General features: G+C 37.4%; 1 protein-coding gene and 1 pseudogene across 3 annotated transcripts in view; one reads left to right on the forward strand and one right to left on the reverse strand.

Annotated features, from left to right (window-relative positions):
* LOC148730117 (uncharacterized) overlaps positions 1-4,619 on the forward strand; it is a 63,259-nt gene extending 58,640 nt beyond the window's left edge. For both annotated transcript variants that reach the window (XR_016001446.1, XM_088760590.1), the window contains one exon: positions 4,201-4,619. Coding sequence is in view for 1 of the 2 variants with exons in the window: in XM_088760590.1 (XP_088616716.1) it covers positions 4,201-4,270 (70 nt within the window). In the remaining variant the exon portion in view is untranslated. The remainder of the gene's footprint in view (positions 1-4,200) is intronic.
* LOC148730122 (uncharacterized) lies at positions 4,445-14,242 on the reverse strand (annotated as a pseudogene). The gene is made up of 10 exons (XR_016001956.1): positions 13,739-14,242; positions 13,430-13,532; positions 12,624-12,678; positions 10,669-10,808; positions 10,075-10,155; positions 9,297-9,358; positions 9,133-9,184; positions 8,436-8,527; positions 7,922-8,033; positions 4,445-4,696 (listed from the first exon to the last, which is right to left on the reverse strand). The product of XR_016001956.1 is annotated as an uncharacterized LOC148730122 (transcript).
* Positions 14,243-20,845: the final 6,603 nt, after the last annotated feature.

Consider the following 20,845-nt stretch of genomic DNA (forward strand, 5'->3'; position numbering starts at 1 on the left):
CCAGTTGGCTTGTTAGCTCAATTAGTAGAGCGCTACACTACTATCGCAGAGGTCAGTGGTTCCAATCCCGTACAGGCCTGATTTTTTTCAGATCTGATTTTCGCTATTGCATAAATAGCGCTCTCTACTGCGAGGATCGTGCATCATACGTATCAATTGATTCGCGAGAATTTTGAAATCCTTGGCGTGTTTCTTTATCCATTTCGTCGTGATGTACGTTAAAAATTTATTTATACTTGCAAGCCGATCATTTCGTCGTCTCGCGATGATTAAGACTCTTACGAATGAAAACCGCAAAGTTTCGTCTTGACAAAGTTTTCCAGAACTTCAAAACTTGAAACTTTAAGATGGGTTATAAGTAGGCCAAACAGCTTGAAATTACGGGGTCATCCTTGGCGTAAAAGCCTGATGAGGTCTTCCTTGTTTCATGAGGTATTGTTTTGCTGTACGCTATTGTTTATAATGTTTTTTGTCTTTGTTTTACGTCACTCGTGAGCTTCACAGGTTTTTACACCGAGGATGAGCCAGACTTCCGTATAAACCCATACTTCATTATACAAAATAAAAGCAGAGGCCAAACCACAGATCACCTTTGGGACTACCGTCTCTGTTTTTGATAGTTATGAGGTTATATGGAAATCTTTCCCACACCAATTTAGTACTTCGTGCAGTTTTCGTTGATGGCAAGGTATTCGTTTGAACATGGCCTTTTGAAATTTAATGTAACAAGTTCTCCTCCACAAAATAGCTCAGGAAGTCTTACTTCTCAATATTGACTTCTTGAAACTTAAAAAATTAGAACAGACAAGAAAAATACTTCTTGAAAATTACATTACTTCTTGTGAAAATATTTTGCTGCTTAACTGTTGTTGTATGAGATTACATGAGAAACCACCAGTGACTGATAAAGACAGCACTTTCCTAACATACGCGTAATTTTGGCGTTATTAATCAACAGGGTTGGGGTGTAGGTCAATACATTGCCTTGAGATGTTCCGCGACATTTACACATTTACAAAGACCTATTTTGACTAACTGGATGCTATTTCGTACCTTGGTGCAATTCTTTGCTTGCATTGTTTTCCTTCACCATTCATTCCTATGCTTTACTGTGATATTTATGTTAGATATTTATGTTAGATTTTTAGATTTTAGAATTTATATTGTTAATTGATTAATAATCACTGATTAGACTAGTGTCCACAATTAGCTTGTGCTTGTACAGCTAAATACATTTGACACTTAAATAAAGTTTTTATTATTATTATTATTATTATTATTATTATTATTATTATGCAGTATACACGTTTGGATGCTAGTGAGCTGAGCAAGATAGGGCGAAAATTCGTAGCCTATCTGCCTGACAGGAGTGTTAACTATAATAGTATCTCATGCTACTTAAATATAAATGATCAATATAAAACAATTAAAGTGTCGATTGGCCCAATACTAAGATGTTTTTTTTTCAAATGTTCATGATGTACTGTTCAGCTCTTAAAATATCCTTAACTTAAAATGTTCATAAAATACTGTTCATAAAAGCCAAATCATAATGTCCTTAAAGTTCTTACGATGTAACCAGTTTAAATGTTCTTGCAATGTTTAGAGTGCTATTTCATACATCTTTCTGCATTCTCAGCAATATTTCTTTGTATCTTGTAGCAAAGATGCCCTTCATTTCAGTTTCCAGAGCTTTAGACCATCCTCCAAGTACATCTATAATGACGTTTACTTGTGAGATCTTGTATCCTGGGTGTTGTTTTGTCAGCTCAAGTCTAAGTGCTCCATACTTCTTAGTCTTTTCTTTTTCTTTTTTGTCTCTTTTGTTGATCCAAGGGCAGCTCATTTCCACCAGAAGTACCTTCTTGTTTTTGTGGTGGATGAAACGTGCATCCACACGATTAGATCGTACATATGTACGATCAGCCGATACTGGTACATCCCAGTATGCCTCAGCATCATGTGATTTATAAAGAGGTTTGGGCTTCACATCTGAGAACCATGGCGGAGTACTATCAGCGAGCTCTAGGTCTTTGAGCATCTCAAAGAAGAACACTTTCAAAACAAAATTGTGTCTTTCTAAGTACTTGGACTGAGCTAATGATGGACATCCAGCAAGTACATGTGTCATGCTCTCAGGACCTTCGCCACACATTCTACATTTGACATCGTTCTTGTCCGTTTTTCCAGTCTTCTAGGCCATGTAGACCTATGTTGGTGTGAGCTGTTCGTACAGTTCCATGATGCCTGCGATACAGTGGGTAGGAGCACATTGCCATTTACTGAGCCATGCAAAACAATCAGTTTCATGGCTCAGTTGATCATCTTGCCATCTTGCTTTTAAAGACTTCCTTGCCACTGTTGATCTTCGACTTTTTTGACAAGTTTCTCATTTACCACTTTCTTTATATGCTTCTTGATGTGCAGATCTTGGGTAGCTATCTCTGGTTCTTCTGTTGGGCTACATGATGGTTCAGTAGCATTCAAGTTCAGAGCTGTATCCAGTTCTTCTGCAAACCTCTTCGCGTCAGTGATGAGAGGAGAATCCCTGACTATAGCACATTCTTCAAACCGTTGCACAGATTTCATCTTGGGGTCTGGACTTTCATAGAGTTTAACTGCTGTTGTGATCTTGATCAGCCTATACTAATAATAATAACAATAATAATAATAATAATAATAATAATAATAATAATCGACTTTAGAGGGTATATACATAACAGCTTGCGCTGATAAACCAGTGGCCCTCAAAACTAAAGTTAGTAAGTAATGCATTCTAAGCCATAGAGATTAAAAATAGAACTAACTAGTCGAACAATGTAACTATTCAAAGACTATAAATACAATAAAACTAGATTATAATACAGCTTCAAAAGAATCAATACTCTTGCTCAATACTCTTGCTCAATGGCTCGTAGTCCTCGTCCTCCTTTCTCCCTCTTATTATTATTGTTATGTCGCAGAGAAATCAACTGAATGCTACATTCTAATCAGGCAGCACAGGGCGAAAACCGTAACCTGTGAGCCATAGAGTAAAAAAATAAATGTACATTAACTAATCCTAAAAAGCTTTTCCGTTGTGTCTACGGTCCTCCTTCTAACAGAAAGTCAAACTGCCACCTTGAAAGTCCGGGCAATATTCAGCGTGCCCGAGAGCACTGCCCTCTGCATCTTTCGCAGTACGTCTGTGCTTCTGCCTCCCACCAGCTCGCGCATCATGACATCCAGCTCCCGTGACCACCCCCCGAGGGCATCCATAATGATGTTATATTGCTTCACCTCGTAGCCTGGGAACTGCTGCCTTAGTTCCCAGCGAAGGGGTCCGTACTTCCGTGTTTTCTCTTCATCCTTTCTTGTCCGATTGTTAACCCACGGGCAGCTCATTTCCAGCGTCACAACTCTCTTGCACATATGATTTACAATGCGTGCATCCACCCTATTATTATTATTATTATTATTATTATTATTATTATTATTATTATTATTATTACCTGAAAGGGCAAAAAGAAACTATCATTTCCCATTTTTTTAAAGCGGTTCAGTTAGGTTATTTATAATTCCTCGAAAAAAAAAAAAAAAAAAAGAACAATACCAACGCCAATACCAATACAACGCCATGCGAAGGTTTTCGTAAATATCATTAACGCCTATTCATAGAGGATTCCTCCCCAAGACTCAACTCTTTTTAATTCACCGCCAAGATGAAAATTTCTCTCTTCACCAAACATTTACTCGCCTCCGGCTTGCCAATATAATACATTGATAAGTTTACCCTTTAAAAGTGTTCCAGGGAAGATCTATTACGGTTAATGTAGCATTCTTTCATCTTAATAAGCGTACGTGCTATGATAAAACAAGAAACTACAAGTTATAAGTTATACACCAAGATGTAAATGAACTGAGGGATTCACAAGTGTTAATTCCCTCCTCACGACTTAAAACTTGAGAACGAGGTCAGAATAAATTCACGCAGCAAGGTTCTAGAAGTTGACACTGAATTAGTTTTTATAGTTTAAAGTCTTACCAACTACTTACCAGATTTTCATAACGTATATTATAACTTTTACCTTTAGAAGAAATTCGCTGCCTATTTTTTCATGTATCAAAAACTTCAAATCGAAGGGAAAAAAAAAGAAAGCTCTTGTGGAGAATCTAGGGTTCAAACATACTTTCTCAATTTTCTCTCATAATTTTTTGCAGCATGCAGTGGAAGTGGTTATGCTCAGCGCAAATATCAGAAAACATAAAATCAATACACAGGAAAGTGTGAAGAGCGTTCTGAGACGTTTGCTATCCTAACGACGAAGTTCTCATGGGGTGTGACAGATGGATGTCTTCATGACGGCGCGGGAATCTTCTCATTTTTGTGTCTTACAGAAGTGTCCTTCGAGAGAGACTTGGCAGTAAAGTCCAATTCTTTAACAGGCTTATAAACTTACAAAAATTTGAAGTTTGTGGTTAAAAATTTATTTCATTCAATAACGTCATTGTCCTTATGACTTCCTCTCAACAAAGACTTCTCTGAACGCTAAACAATTACCTTTATCTACCATATTTACAATTGAGCAGGTTTTACCGTACTTCGATACAAAAATAATAAATTATTCTCTTTTTCATTATGTCAAATTCATCTTTCTCTGAGTCTTTCCGTCACAAGTCTTCTGTCAGCTCTTGAAAGGTCACTGGCGATAGAAAGCTACAGTAGATCAAGAAAGAATGTTGTTAAAATGATGGCGAAACTGAGGTGGCTGAGGGCAATTCTACAGCCTTAGCTTAGTGGCTGACTGTATTATTTGTATTTGTATTTGTACTTGTATTAACGATATTTAGACAGGCCAGCCCAATTCAGCTTGAAACTGGTTTAAATGGAGGCCTGTACATCTCACCCATCCCACCCCAGGGGAGGACATCCATCACACTGTAATCTCATGTGTGGGGAATTAACATCTCCTACCCCAAACCTGCAGGAGACGGGACCTCCATTTATTCGTCCCTATCCGAGAAGACTAAAATATCTAACCATTTCTTGAAGTTACTGAAAGGTAGCAAATTCTTCTCAATTATTTTAATAGCCTGCAGTGCAGGCGGATTTTGGCGGGGCGAGTGGATATTCCCATCGGCTGTTCAGGCCGCCGTCTTGAATTAGAGAAACAGTGGAGAGTTGGGACGAGGTAAAAAGTTTACTACGCTAGTGGGAGGGAGAGAGAAAAATTGGGAAAGGGGGAGGGGAAGGGTTTTCTTTCCCCGTCCCCCCACCCACTCCGACATTCTCGCATTCTCGTCCCAATTCTCCCAGTCTGCAGCGAATCCAACATGGCGGCTTAACACTCAAAACCTAGCGACTAAATACAGCAATGACTCCGACCTGTAGTTGGATGTTAAAAATAGTAAAATTTAATAAGTTACATCTTAACTCCTTGCTTGTGAGTATTGTTTAACCGTGTGTCTCGAAGCGGAACAGTGAAATATCAATGCGAGTGAAAACACTGATGTGTCAAACACGAAATGGTTACTCACCTAACGAAGAGAAGGCAGAGCCTTCATTGTTCAGCGAGGTCGTTCCGCGATATGCCGGCGATGACTACCTCATCTTCTGACCAATTTCGCGGAACAAATTCATTTAGTTGGTTCAGGCTCAGTTCAGGAGGACGAAGATCAGAGACTGGAGCCATTCCTGTATTTCACCGCTGACAGGAATGGCTCCGACTCATGTGTTTGTTAATTTTTTTTTGGTTTGTTTTGGCTAAATAATTTATAAACTGAGATAAATTTAAAAGTGTTTTTTATTAGGTTCTTCTTAAGTTGAACATTACAGTGCTTGCAAATGAAGCCCTCTAAAATTAATACAGGGCTACGTAGTGTCAAAATTAAAATACATGTTTCGAAAATCACGCAGTGTTACATGACGCTGCGACCGATATTTTCAATTTACAGTATGCTCGGCTGGAGGAGTTTTTTTTTTTTTTCGTTTTGGCTAAATTATTTATACACTAAGATAAAATCTGAACGAGTGCTCTTCCCATGTTGAACGTTTAGTAATTTATACGCTGAGATGAAAAACCTGAAAGAGCGCTCTTCCTATTTTAAACTCCACGCTGAATGTAATTGAAGCCCTCTTTTATTCATACAGGGCCATATACTTTCTGTAATAATGTCGATCTATCATATGACCAGTACGACCACCTGGGCGCTTTCATCGAAACAATTTTAAGAAAATCCCCGTGTGAGGGTCTGAGTGATGCGAAAGTAGAAAGAAAGAAAAAGACAGTGTGACAATAAATTCTTATTGATTGAGTAAGGTCGGGCCGTACTGGAAAATAAATGGCTCTCAGTCGTGACGCAAGGAGCTCGCTGCGCTCGGTTGGTATTTTACTGTCCGGCCCTCCCACTCAGTCAATAAATGCATACTCTTTTTTTGCAGCAACTGCATGTCACATTTGCAACCTTACGCGGTACCTTTCTAGTTTTGCGTGACCTCAGTTTTTTACAGGCACGACTTCAACTTTCTGGATGCTTATAACATTGCGTTATTCTCGAAACGTGATATGCAGATGCAGCATTAATTTAAAACTTAGACACTACATGGCCCTGTAATAATTTAAGGAGGCTTCCTTTACAAGCATTGTAATGTTCAACTTAAGAATAACCTAATAAAAGATACTTTCAATTTTATCTCAGTTTGTAAATTATTTTACCAGAACAAAAAACAAATTAATAAACGCATGAGTCGAGCCATTCCTGTCAGCGGTGAGACACAGGAATGGCTCCAATCTGTTCGTCCTCCTGAACTCAGCCTGAACCGACCAAATGAGTTAGTCAGCGAAACTAGTAAGCGGATGACTTAGTCATCGCCAGAATATCGCTGAATGAACTCGCTGAACGAGAAAGGCTCTGCCTTCCCTTCGCTATGTAAGTAACCATTTCTTGTTTGACACATCGGTGTTTTCACTCGCATTGATATTTCATTCTTCCGCTTCGAGACACACGGTTAAACAATACTCAAAAGCAAGGCGTTAAGATGTAACTTATTAAATTTTACTATTTTCATCATCCAATTGCAGGTGGGAGCCATTCCTGTATTTAGTCGCTTGTCACTCGAAAGATGAAAACCACCAAACTTAAGACCTCGAGTGTTGGACCAGCCGGGACTCGAACCCTGGACCTCCCGCACAACAGTCCAGCGCACTATCCGTTGGGCTAACATAGCCGTAAGTATAATTTGGATTTATCACCTGAGTTGATAATGGAAGCTGGCCACCATAAAACAGATCTCGAAGCTGACGTTTCGAGCGTGAAAAAAATGAAAAAAATCGATTTAAGCGCGCCGCACGGAACTCTGGGAGTGAGGTGCCCGAGAAATGTAGGATCTGACGTTTGAGTGGCATGGGCACGAATTAGTCTGAAACTTATATTCTGATGGCACGTTGAAGAAGTTTTCGAGGCATCGTGGAAGTTACGGATTATTTAAGCATTTCGCGGGAAAATTAATTCTATCTCGGTCGGTCAGTCCCACGTTTGACCACCATATTATTTTGTATTTGTTGTAATTTTCGTTTTCGACCTCCCTGTAAAATATCATTTAAATCCTTGAATTTTTTTGGGTGAAAAGTGGTGTAACGAGGTTAGTTTGCCCTTTCCTCGGGGCATTGTGCTGCTGTGTTGAATGAGGAATATGTTTCCACCTATCTTTTGGGCACATCTAAAAAGTGGATTTTTTAGTGGTTTTTCGTATCTGGCGTAGCAAAGGTTCTTTTCGTAGAGCCCTTAGCTTCACTGAACACAAGTTGAGATTGTGTCAGGATGTGTATATTGCAAGACTGACTGACTCATTCTAAATAACCTTTTCACATTGAATGTCTCACGTGAGTGTATCAAGAATATAGTACTTTTCCGATGCGCCTCACCAAACTTATCAACTTACCCTCTCAAATGTCACATGATCAGGAGGTAAATAACACTCCAAATGGTGGTAATGTTTCTGCCTGTACTGACGATATCCATGATCGGTGAACGAAACAACCCACCTTAGAGTCCTGTGATTAAAACACATAGGGCCAGTTATTTACACGAGGTCCAACCCAAACCGCGGTACAAGCAGTGAGCCATAAGTATTCTCTGTAAGAGGATGTTTTCATTAAATAAATGTCCTTCCACTGTTAGCTTTCGGCTTTCGGGCGTGAAAGGATCTCAATAGGGTAAACTGATAGCCGTTAAATGGCCTAAAACGTGAGCCGTCTGGCGTACAAATTGACAAGTTTTAATCGTTAGGGGAAAGAAAAGTTAACCGTAAAAACAATTTCTGGTGACAGCCGTAAATTTGCGAAAATTTTAACCATTAGCCATAAAAGCCACCATTGAGAACCTCGTGCAATGGACCAGGCGGGTGAGGGAGGGGAAGGGGGGGCTGGTACGTATTCTTAGGAACAACAAATTACCTGTTTGGAATGAGGCTGCCGCAAGTTCTGCATTGTGCTCGACCACTACGCGCATGCTCGACACCGTAAGAATAATCAAAGTAGTCAGACTCCTTGAACAAAGAAGTGAAAACAATTAAATCATCCATATTCTGATTTTCAAAATAAAAATATGATCGTGTAGTCTGATGGTCATGCAAATGACTATTGTTGGTAGCGGAAGTCAACATCAAAGCCATTCAACGCTCACTGCGACTTACGCTCAGATCGTGGAAACGTCAGCTATTACCAACTACAACAGTCTTTATCTGGACTTCTCCCCCCGGGATGATCAGACCACACGATCAAACAATTTCCTGGCAAAATACGCGTAACTAGTCATATTTTCACTTCAGAAAACGCACAGTACCCTAAATCAACAACTATGCAGCAAGTTATTTTTTCAGTGTGACAAAAGAAAGAACTTAGTGTACAAAAACACTTTCTGTCTCTTCTAAACAGCAAGCAGCCTACGTAACAATTCTAGTAACGTTTAGCTCTAAATACCCTTGCTGAGATATTTCGGCCCTTTCTCCAGATCCAGTCACAGTCCCTCTCGGTCTAACGACTTGTACAGAGTGGGGCTGAGAGGAGATACGAAGGATATACTTTGACAGTTGTGTAAGATTACCAAATAGTCCAAATACAAGATGACAAAAACAACTTGAATCAACAGTACCTCTTCTGAATAATTCTCACTGTCACTACTTTCTTGATCAGATTCACTATCACTGAATTGAAAAAAGAATCAAAGCAAATTTTAAATGAAGAAATTTATGATCTATCTTACGTTTAGACAAAAAGTTGCCTTTACGAAAAAAACACAACTGAACCAGCCCTGACCTTGTTGATGAAGCAGGCACAACTTTCTTTGGAGTTTTCTTTTTTGCTTCTTTGCTCATCTCCTATAAAGGAAAGTAAAATAAGATTAAAAAGTACTAATGGTTAATTTTTTTCCTTTGATTTTCTTGCCAAGATCTTTGAAGATCTTTTATTTTCTTGCCAATATCTCCAAGGATCTTTCACTTTCTTGCCAAAATCTTTAAGAATCTTCTATTTTCTTGTAAAGATCTTCAAGGATCTTTTATTTTCATGCCAACATCTTTAAAGGATCTTTGAAATTCTTGACAAGACTTCTTGGAGATCTTTGAAGATCCATAGAAGAACCTCAAAGATCTTGACAAGAAAATGAAAGATCCTTGAAGATCTTGGCAACAAAATGCAAGATCCTTGAAGATCTTGGCAAGAAATTGCCAGATCTTTGAAGATTTTGGTAAGAAAATGCAAGATCCTTGAGGATCTTTAAACAAGCATTGTGAAGATCCTCAAAGAATTATCAGGGATATTCATGAAGAAACACAAGAGAACCCTAAAGGTCCTCATGAAGATCTTTACTGATCCTTAAATATCCTCCAAAGATTTTCACCAGGGACCCACCATTGTTCTGTTCCACTAAGGTGAATAATTGTAAGTGTATTTGCTTTACTTTTGTTTGAAAGAGAAGAAAAATGCTACAAGAAAGACATGTTTCATTTCACCAGAATTTGTCAAAGATCAAATACAAAACTTAACCTGGACAGCAAAAGTTGAAGATTTTTGTTTCAAATAACGTACTACTTACCTGAATTTTTAGATGCCTCTCTCCCAGTTCTTCTGGAGAAAGAACTTCTTCTGCTACTTTGTTTATTGTATTGTCTAGCACCTGGAGGGTCAAACAGAAAGCTCAACAATTACCCACTGTCATAACAACTAAACTCTTGATTCTGGTCAGCAAAGTACTGGAAAGGTCACAGAAATGGAAAAAAAATCTGTTTACATGTGAATAAGAATTAAGTGCAGCTCAGCATGTTGAACTCACATAGATTCCCTAAGACCATGCAGAAACAGAGTTAAGTCTTGACAGATGAGCATATAGATCAGAAACAGTATTTTAAAAACTGCACCCCTATTCCAGGATGTCACACTTTGTCAAAACATTAAGGCTGACCGTGAGAATGTCTAATAGGATACAAGTACAATTCACTTAGACTTGCACTAGTTGGGCAAGCAAAACTGTTGAGAGAAAAAAGGCCTGATTGACTTATGATAGACTACAAGGTTCCCCTTCCAAATTGTCATGTATTACCTGACAAAAAAACAAAAAGAGAGAGAAGTTGGTGTTCCATCAAAAATTAACTTAGGGGTCTAGTCTACACCTCTCTAACTGTTACCTCACCTTCACTGGTACAGGATACTTGAGTTGAGCCTTTGCTCTACAGTTTGGACAGTATTTTGAATGACTAAGAAGAAACAGGAAATATAACTTCAACACTTTATGGTCCCTAAACAAAATTCTAAAATGTGATTGGTTAGCACCTCAATTTAAGCACTGAACTGGGCACCAAGTGAGTTCACACATCATGCCTTTGCAACTGAAGAGAACACAAAAACTGTGCCTTGGTTCTTTTCCTCACAGAACACAAGTACACAATTATTTTTTTATAAATGCCTCTGTTTAGCAAATGATTATTTTTATATTTCTCAATAAAAAAATTATACTCTTACCATGCAGCGAGGATAAAATAATGTAATATTGTAAAATAATTTGACGTGACTACTGTAAATGGATTTACCTTAACCCTAACATCAGTGCATATTCTCCATAGTTACTGTTCTTTATACATTCCCTAAGGTGCTGATAAATATATCTTATTAGATGTTTTGTTGTGTAGTATTGCTGAGTATTTTTACAAGTTGTGCCACATTTTGACGAGCCCGTAGGGCAAGTCAAAATACAAATAACGAGTAAAAAATACTCAGCGATACTACACAACAAAACGTCTAAAAAGTTATTTATTATCCAACATGCCAGACTGTTATTTTAGTGCGGGCGAATTTTGTGGATATATATTTTCGGGGAGTGTGTGACAGAAGTATGCAAAGCGGAATGGAATTGGCGCTTTGTTGTGTCGCTGTTTCTATTTTCTTCATTAAATGAAGAAATTTTCTGGTCGTCAAGCTGTTTTTTTTCATTCCATTCATCTTATGAACTTGGACCTATATTTGCCAGCCATTCTGACTCTTCGTTGTCGGAAATATGATTCAAATTGTCCGCCACTTTTTTTTCTCATGACTACAATCCAATTCTTCACTTGCGCGATGCGAGAAAACCCGTTTAACTGGTACTACAATAGATGAGTTCAAATACTGCGTGATATTTGTACTCATCTATGGTGTTATTTGTACTCGTCTAGGTGTAGTTGGATAATAAGGAGAGTTTATTCAACAATGAAGAGCTTATCTTTTGTTGGTGACCATTTTCTTAATTCTCCTGACATTTATGTGTGATACAGGGATGATATGGTATGGAGAAAATAGATGTTAGTCACTCTTGGGGATCAACAGTTAAGATGAATTTTGAAATGAAACCAAAAATATTCTGTAACATGTCTTACCAAAGCCAGTCCCTGATACAACCAAAACAGAAAGTGCGTGAGCAAGGCAAAGTGTGTGCCAATACCATGAGTTCACGACAGATACAGCAAAGTAACTCCTCATTTAAATCTTTCAGGCACTTCTTTGATCTGCTGTCATCTACCAGTTAAAAGTAAAATTTAACACAAGCCCTGTTAATGCCATAAACAATTCTCCTTGTGTGTTCTTCTAGAGGAAAACTTGGCAATTTGGATGGAGAAGATAGCATTCTATCAGAACTGAGGGGAGAATTTAACATGTTCCCTAGCTAAACAACTACTAATTTAAAATAAATATAACATTATTTGCCATAACCATTTCTCCCTGTGTTCCATTTGAGAAACACCTAAAGTAGGTATCAATTTTAATGGAGAATATAGCTTTCTATCAGAACTGAGGGGAGAATGACTGAGTACTAAAGAATTAACAGGGAAGTGTGATGAAATGCTGGGGAATAACCTTGCAATGGACTAACATCCCATCCAGGGGGGGGAGTAGTGATACTCCTAGTTACTTCATGCTAAGAAAACCAGGATAATCTCCCACTGGATGAGTCACTTAGCTCCAGTACATACTTAATCTACCTTTTTTTTTACCAGAAATGACCCTAATGGCTTTTTTTCCACATATTCCTTCATTACATAGAATGCCTTCTGAGGAGAGTTGCATCATACATCATGAAATTCTGTTTGATTCACCTCTTGGAGTTAAATGTACCTTTGTTCATTTTAACTTCTTCCTGTGGATCAACCTTTTGATCACCTTCCAAACCCTAAAAAATATTCTATTAATGGTTATGAAAGTGGCCAAAAACACTGTGCAGTATAATTAGATGCTAATATACCTTAAAGAATAAATAATTTTAATTAATAAATGTACAATTTATCTCTTTTAAAGGAGAAGAATGCTCCTCAAACCACATATCTCTACCATAAAGGTATCATGTGCTTCCAAAAAAAAGCAAAAACAGCTGTTTCCCTTACTGTTAACATTGATTGCCAAAAGATGACAAAAATAGTATCCAGACTTAACTGAACAACACATTACTGTCCTGAACAACACTTAACCTGTTTCATATTATTAACTGTAGTAATATCCCTTTCTTTATAATTATCTTTTCAGTTTTTAGCTGAATCAAGCACGTAATTAAAGTTGATAGATAGAAAGACTGGCTTGGTTCCTAGTAATATTCTTATCCAACCCTATCACGTTCAGAGCACCAATGGAGTGTAAGACTATGTTAGAAGACCTCCGTCCGTTACACCCAATATGGCGTCAGTTTTTTTTAAGTGCAATTTGATGTAGAATTCCCTGGATTTAGTAATAAATTTCCTGAAAAATTACTTGAAATTCTTGAAAATTGAACAGGTGGAAGAATACTCCTCAGGTTTGGAACTTTATTTCATCTGTCATGCTCAACATAAAAGAGAAAACACAGTATAGCTACTTTCTCTAAGAAGATGCTCCATTGCAATTCAGTCCCTTTCCCCTCCCCCCTCAGCAGTTCATCAAGTTCCCCTTACAGCTTTGTCTGTTAGCCATTCACACTCTTGGGTGGGGAGAGGAACTGTGAGAGCACAATGTGTCATGTCCTCGAACACAATAAAATTGCCTCTCTCTGGGCAACTTATAAACGGTTACCCTTCTACTACAGTACATGAATTCTTCTCCCCTTATTTCCATAAGACTTCTTATAAGACTTCATTATTCTAGCATATTTCTAGGATCTAAAAGCAGACAGCCCCCCTTTAAAATTTTTCACCTCTCTTTCTAGTCCGCACTCCTTCCCTTGGGTCCAGTAGCCCTGCTAACACTTTTCAAAGTACCCCTACCTCTGTAGTTCACTTGGTGATACAGGCTTTTTCCGTTTGCTTCGCCTTCGCACACTCCCATCGCTAGTTCTTTCTCCAAAGGAGCCCACTTCTTCAGAATCATTTTGGCAGACCTCACTAAAAACATAAACAAGTTCCGAATCGTACGCTGACAAACTCTGTCCTTCTTTCGTTTTAGCTCCTGCACCTCCGAAGACAACTACATCACCATCGCAAAGGACAGCAGAACTACGCTTTGTTTTGTTTACCAGCAGCCCGTTCAGTCCTTGACAATTAATCCTGAACCTTCCATCGTTGAAATGAATTTCAGCGTGAACACGACTAATCATTAAAGGACACATGGCACTGTCCATAACAACATCCAAGTTTTCACTACTGCGTCCGAGACGAGTGACAGTCGGTTTTAGCAAAATTTTTTTCGGTTGCAGAGATGGATCATAGGATTTCCCTTCGACTTTCTGCAAACAAAGAATTTTTCTACTCTGATTTCAGCATGCAAAAGCCTCTAATAACAGTTCAAGATTCTTGCAGTGTTCTTGGAGAACTGCAAGGGGCGATTTTGATAAACAGACAACTACGACTCGAATGTCGGAAATCAATCGGGCAAGATCGGACAAGCTCGAATAAAAATTCTCGCCGGTAAAATCTGGAACGATAATGGGAAATGGGGAATGAGGAATGGAAATGAAAGTGATGTTTTGCCTTTACGCGGACCTCACTCGCACTCACATTCCTCGCCGGATCGAAACACGAGAGCCACGCCGATCAGCATACTAACTTTTGAGCTGGTAATGAAATTTAGATGCTTCGGAATCCAGATAGTCTCCCTCGCAGCCGTTTCTTTGGATGTCACGCAACGCTCCCCCAAAAGAACGGTTGCTGACATCCGAACTACATTCCTTTCTCATTGTCCTTGCGGTTTGTTCGCGGTCTATTGAACAGACCAATAACATACCAGAAAATCTGAATGACGTAAGGTTTCACGCGAAAATGTGGATGTGGCAGATGATCTAGCTATCATGTCGGGAGAAACACTGAAGAAATTTGTCAATGAGAGCTCAAAATGTTTCACATGTTCATCGTTGTGCCCTGGTAAAGATAGAGTATATATTTTTGGAAAAACTTCTCACAATTTCGTTGAAATTATAGAATCTACGCTTAACATAGACGTCAACTGCTACGCCAACGACACGAACGCTAGATTGTTTGAGCGATTGTTAAAGTTTCAGCGAGCAACTGAGAAAGTAGAAGCTAAAAGCTGAACTGAAACTCTTTATTCGCACTACTTCAAGAGGTTACTACAGATTATAAAAGTCAGAATATATAAGAAACAGTAAATTACATCAATAATCAAAATGAAATACAAGACGCATTTCAATCGAGGCCAAGGGCTAAACGCTTGCTTCGACCTACAGATGGAGATCAGGAGGAAAAAAGCGCGTGCTTGCCGTCAACAAACCGAGCGAAGGCTCCGAGAACACTAAAATTTAGGTCGACCAACGTCTCCTACACTACTTGTACTTCTTCATTTGCCAGTCCGCTGCTAGCTGGAGTGAACCCGATTAGTTATGTTTCAGTTGCATGCAGAAATGGCACTCTGGCGGCCGAAGAAACGCTAACAAGAAGAACCAAGGCAAAGACGAAGCCGTTCATCTTTTGTATAGAATAACTGTACCACTACAAGATCAAACGCGCAGTATTTTCTTACCAAAGTCGAGGTGAAGACTGAGCAGGCCTTTTTTGTTTGACTTTTAGAAATTTTTTGACAAAAACGTTTGCATGAAAAGTAAAGTATTTGATTATGGTCGTGCTTATGTTATAGTTTTGCAGATAACAACTAATCAACAATCATTTATTCTGTGCACAGCCCGCCATTTTTATTGATAAGTGCGTTTATTATCGATTTATAGTTGTGTTAGCCGTGTAAGAACAATGCGCATTTTTAAAGGTATAGAAGTTGAATCAATTGGGCTTTTGTTCTGGTTTAGTAGACTGTAACCAATCCACTATTTTCTGTTATTTGTACAGTTCAGCGTGCAAAGTCCGTTATTTTTATTATCGATCAATTTGTCCAACCAGTTTTGTTGCTCATGTGTTCTTCTGCGTCTGTTTAATCCAGCTTTATAAGCCTTTTTGAAGATATGATACATTTTATTCACCTAGCTTTAGGTAAACTTAGCCCATTTAGAAAAAGGAAAAATTCTTCTCTAATTTTGATTCAACCAGATATTTCGCGCACTACAACATGCTTGAGTGATCATTTACAAAGCCTTTGTAATATAAAGGACATCTTAAATAGGCAAGAAAGTTAATTGAAATTATTGGACAGGTGCTTTTGTTCTGGTTTAGCAGACTACAACTAATACACAACTACAGGAGCCACCACCCTGGCTCGATTTTTTAACATTATTAGATCTGTCTTTGTCTTGCTCCGGCTGTGTCCATAAATTATTTAGATCCTACCGTGTGACTGCAACTGCTCAGCCATGAAAGGTCTGTTACGAGTATTAAGATAGTATCGTTCCCAACACCTTTCATGTTACAGTTACAAGGAAGGACCTGGGTACAAGATCAACACTACCCAAACATACTCACGTACGATACCTGCAGAACTGAAATGTGCTACCACTAAATCCCACTTGGTGGACCGAGTCCCCGCTTTGGGATTTCAACTCTTTCTGATATAAATTTCTCTTTTGTTCCAATAATTTGGAATAGTTGGCAATCACGTGAGTGAAAGCGATCTATTATCTGATAATTGCTTAATGTTTTAAAAATAGAGGCATTGTAATGGACATCACGAGATGAACACGCCTCGCTGATTTGGATAACGTTAAGTTAATCTTCGCGTTTCTGCCGAAGATTGCGGAACTTGACAACTTTTTTTCTGTTTACTGAGAATTTGGAAGCTCGATTCGTCAGGGTCCTAAACTTCTAAAGCGGTAAGTTCCATTAATTTATTATAAGGTCTCAAAAAAAAACGAAAGAACGCCAGCACGATTTTGGAAAAATACTTTCCATTGTTTAAAAGTAGTCCTTTATGGTCCTTTATGTTTGTCTGTTCAAACTTCGAATATTAAAACTGACAGATTCATCCTTTCAAAAAATCCCATATCTCGTTCTTTGTCAATTTAAAGGGCAAAAGCTGATTTTTTCTTAAAATTAGACTGGAGAAAAGTAGAATTCGAGTTGTTTCGCTTTCAATCAAATATGCTAACTGTTTTCTCGTTGCAACTGACTGCGTTGCAAATATATAGAAGATTCCATTTTTCGATTCAGTCGAAAAACTATGTATTGCTTCCTCAACACGGTAGAACCCCACTATCGTTAACTCGAACAGGATCCGACTTCCCTTGGATTTGAAGTCAGTTAACGCAACAAATTTTACTTTTCCTTGGCTCAAATTTACCCTGATAACGTCGTTCGATAAACGTCAAAGTGTCAGATCATAGCTGATTGACACGTCCCATCCTGTATTCGCGATTTTATGAAAGTGGTAACGTGTATGTGAACGGGACACACCTTGATGAACGATCTAGTTTGAACGTTCCTATTCAACAAACTTAATGTACGAAAATTGAGCACGATCGAATCGTATTTTCGAATTCATGATTCTTCATAAATTATGAAAAGAATGATTGAAATTTCAACACGAGTAAAGATAACTCGGACCTCCTCTAGCTTGAACCGTTTTTTCGTTTCTTTTGGGAGCTCGAATTACCACAGCCCTACTGCAGATTGGTAACTGGAACAGTAGGTAGACATATGTGTATGAAATCACGCGGTTATTTAATTGATTCATCATTACTGATGTAAGTTACATGCTATGCTGATTCGAGCAAAGAAATTGTAAACAAGATCTCACCAGTGCAAATTTATAAAAAGAAATATCACATTACCGCCTAATACATAATTATCAAATATGATAAATCGGATTCAAAAATGATTCATGTAGTTTGAGGCCGACTATTATATCTGTTGGTTCTCAAAACATTCTTCACAGATTATCCATCGCTGATTATGGCCTTGATGGGGTCAGTGATGCAGAAATCGAAGAAAGGAACATTGAACCACTGTGTTATATCTGACGAGTTAAATTGCTCTTACAAACTTTTCTTCTCTTTAAGCGTTTTTAGAAAATTCAATTGTCATTTTAGTAAATTACTCTATGACTTGACAATTTACAACATATGCTTTCTGATTTATATTTGCCTTTTTCAATTGTGGGTCTCACAGAGATTATAAGCTTAAAGTTGACTAAAGTTTTTTATCCAATATTGAAATACCAGGATATTCATTTTGCTTTCAGTTACCCAGTCTTTCAAATGCTGGAGGAGTTGGCTTATTTTAAGAAGGATCAATTATTCACAACCAGACCTGATCTTACATTTTCAACTAATGATTTTGAGACACTTTGGGTAGAAATGCAAAATGGATCTCCATGTAACATGCTAATGTGGTGTGATTTACCGGCATCCACATGGTAACATGCAAAACTTTATGGATTTTCTTAACTCTACTATTGAAAAGATTGATAGGGAAAATAAATTCTGCATCATCTTAGGAGACTTTAATCATGACCTGCTTAAACTAGATTCTCCCTCTGATACAGATAATTTCTTAAATACTTTGGCGTCCTTCAAATATCAACCACATATTTCACAACCTACTCGAATCATTGACCACTTCAAACTTTAATTGACAACATTTTCTTTAATTCTTGGAAACACCTCGCCTTAAGTGGGAATATTATTTATGATCTTACTGATCATTTACCTAGTTTCCTTATTATCCAAAAATTAACCTCTTTGCCTAACAAGGTTAAGACCTACAAAAGAGATTATTCTAATTTTGATAAATCTGGTATAATTCAAGACATCCATTCAGTTGATTGAGGTGTGCTGCATGCCAGTGCTAATCCCGATCCTAATAATATATTTAATTCTTTCTACACCAGCATCTCTGATATAGTTGATGTTCATATCCCTCTTATACAACTCTCTAAACGTGAATTGAGAAGGAAATCTAAGCCATGGATAACCCCTGCTTTAGATGCTTTTAAAGGGTCTCAATCAATATAAAAAACAAACTTTTTAAAAAATACATTTTCAACTATTTATAAGTCTGCTTATTATCACACTAAATTCAAACTCTATACTGAGAAATAAAATTAATCACCTATGAAAAGTATCTAAAAAATATTATTATAATTACTATTTCTATACTAATATGACTGATTCTAAGAAAGTCTGGAAGGGGATAAGACAACTTATTAATCTTAAATCCAGATCTGGCTCTACTCCCACTAAATTACTTGTTGAAGATGTTGAAATTAATGCTTCAAAGTCTAATTGACAGATGCTTTTAACAGTTTTTTTGCTAATATTGGACGTAATCTGACAAAGAAGATTCCTACTGTAAACAAATCGCCTCTTCAGTATCTTGCAGTTCCACCCAATGACAGTTTCTTTCTGTTTCCCACACCAACAGTTAAAATTGAAAATAAAATTACTAGGCTAAATGTCAATAAGTTTACAGGACCTTACAGCATACCAGTTGTCATTTTAAAAATTACCAAACAAGTTATATCTACACCTCTAGAAATTATATTTAATGTCTCCTTTTCCACTGGAATTGTCCCAGATCTATTTAAAATAGCTAAAGTTACCCCTGTTTTCAAAAAGGGTGAGCAAGCAAGTTTAAATAATTATCATCCCATTTCTACTCTCTCAATATTCAATAAACTGCTGGAAAAGCAAATGCACAAGAGAATATTAGATTTCTTGGACAAGAATAAATTAATTTATTGCGAGCAGTTTGGCTTCAGTGCAAATCACTCAACTGATCATGCAATTATATAAGTATCCTTGACTTTTCATGCAATTGACTACCAGAAATTTTCTTGTGGTATATTCTTGGAGTTCAGCAAAGCTTTTGATACTGTAAATCATAATATCTTGATTGAAAAACTAGACTACTATATGGCATTCGTGGAGTAACCAAAGACTGGTTCATCTCTCATCTTGCCAACAGATATCAATATGTTTCCTTGGGTCAAGCTAAGTCTGAACTGCAATATGTCTCTTGTGGTGTTCCTCAAGGTTCAGTTCTGGGCCCCTCATTATTTCTTATCGCTATCAATGACTTTAGTAACTGCTCTGAAATTCTAGATTTTCATGTATTTGCAGATGATGCCTATCTATTTTATAAACATAGAAATCTTAAGATCCTTGAATCCAAAGTAAATAATGAACTAGTAAATATTCATACTTAGTTAAGTGCTAAGAAACTTTCACTTAATATTGACAAGTCAAATTTTATCGTCTTTCACCCTCCACAAACAAAGTTACCCTTTCATGTCAACCTCCGTCTTTAAATGGAATGAACCTAAACCAAGAGTCTTCAATAAAATATCTAGGTATTGTAATTGATTCTCATTTATCATGGAAAAGTCAACTAAGCTATATTGCTTTAAGATCAAGCGAAATATTGGGATTCTTTCTAAACTTCGTTATTATGTGAATTTAGACATTTTGATTAAACTATATTATGCTTTAATTAATACATCCCTTTTTAATCCATAGTTTAATCTCGTGGGGTAACACTAATATTCTTCGACTACCCAGCCTTTGTTTATCTTACAAAAGAGAGCAATGAGAGTGATAACTTTTTCTAATTTCCATGAGCATTAATTCTAGTCCAATATTTAAGCGCTTAAATATTGTTAAACTGCCTGACCTTGTCTTCGTTAATAATGCAGCCTTTATGTATAAATTTTACAATAGACGCCTACCATCTGTGTTTGATACATTTTTCACTCAAGTAAATAAAAAATATTACTACAAAACTAGAAGTGCCTCGAATTTGTCCTACCGGCTATACCTAAAGTAAGAACAAATTATGGAATATTTAATTTAAGGTTTAAGAACCCCAAAGTATGGAACTCGATAAGAAAAAATTTGAAAACCTTATCAATCTCAAACTTCAAGGAGTCAGTAAAATGCGATCTAGTTAAAGACTATTAGCTACTTAATATGTACTTATTAGCAACTTATGTACTTATTAGCAGTGTATTGTTTTCCGATTTATTGTAATCTAGTCTCCTGT

This window comes from Stylophora pistillata, chromosome 5 (genome assembly GCF_964205215.1).
Source record: "Stylophora pistillata chromosome 5, jaStyPist1.2, whole genome shotgun sequence".
NCBI classification, from domain to species: domain Eukaryota; kingdom Metazoa; phylum Cnidaria; class Anthozoa; order Scleractinia; family Pocilloporidae; genus Stylophora; species Stylophora pistillata.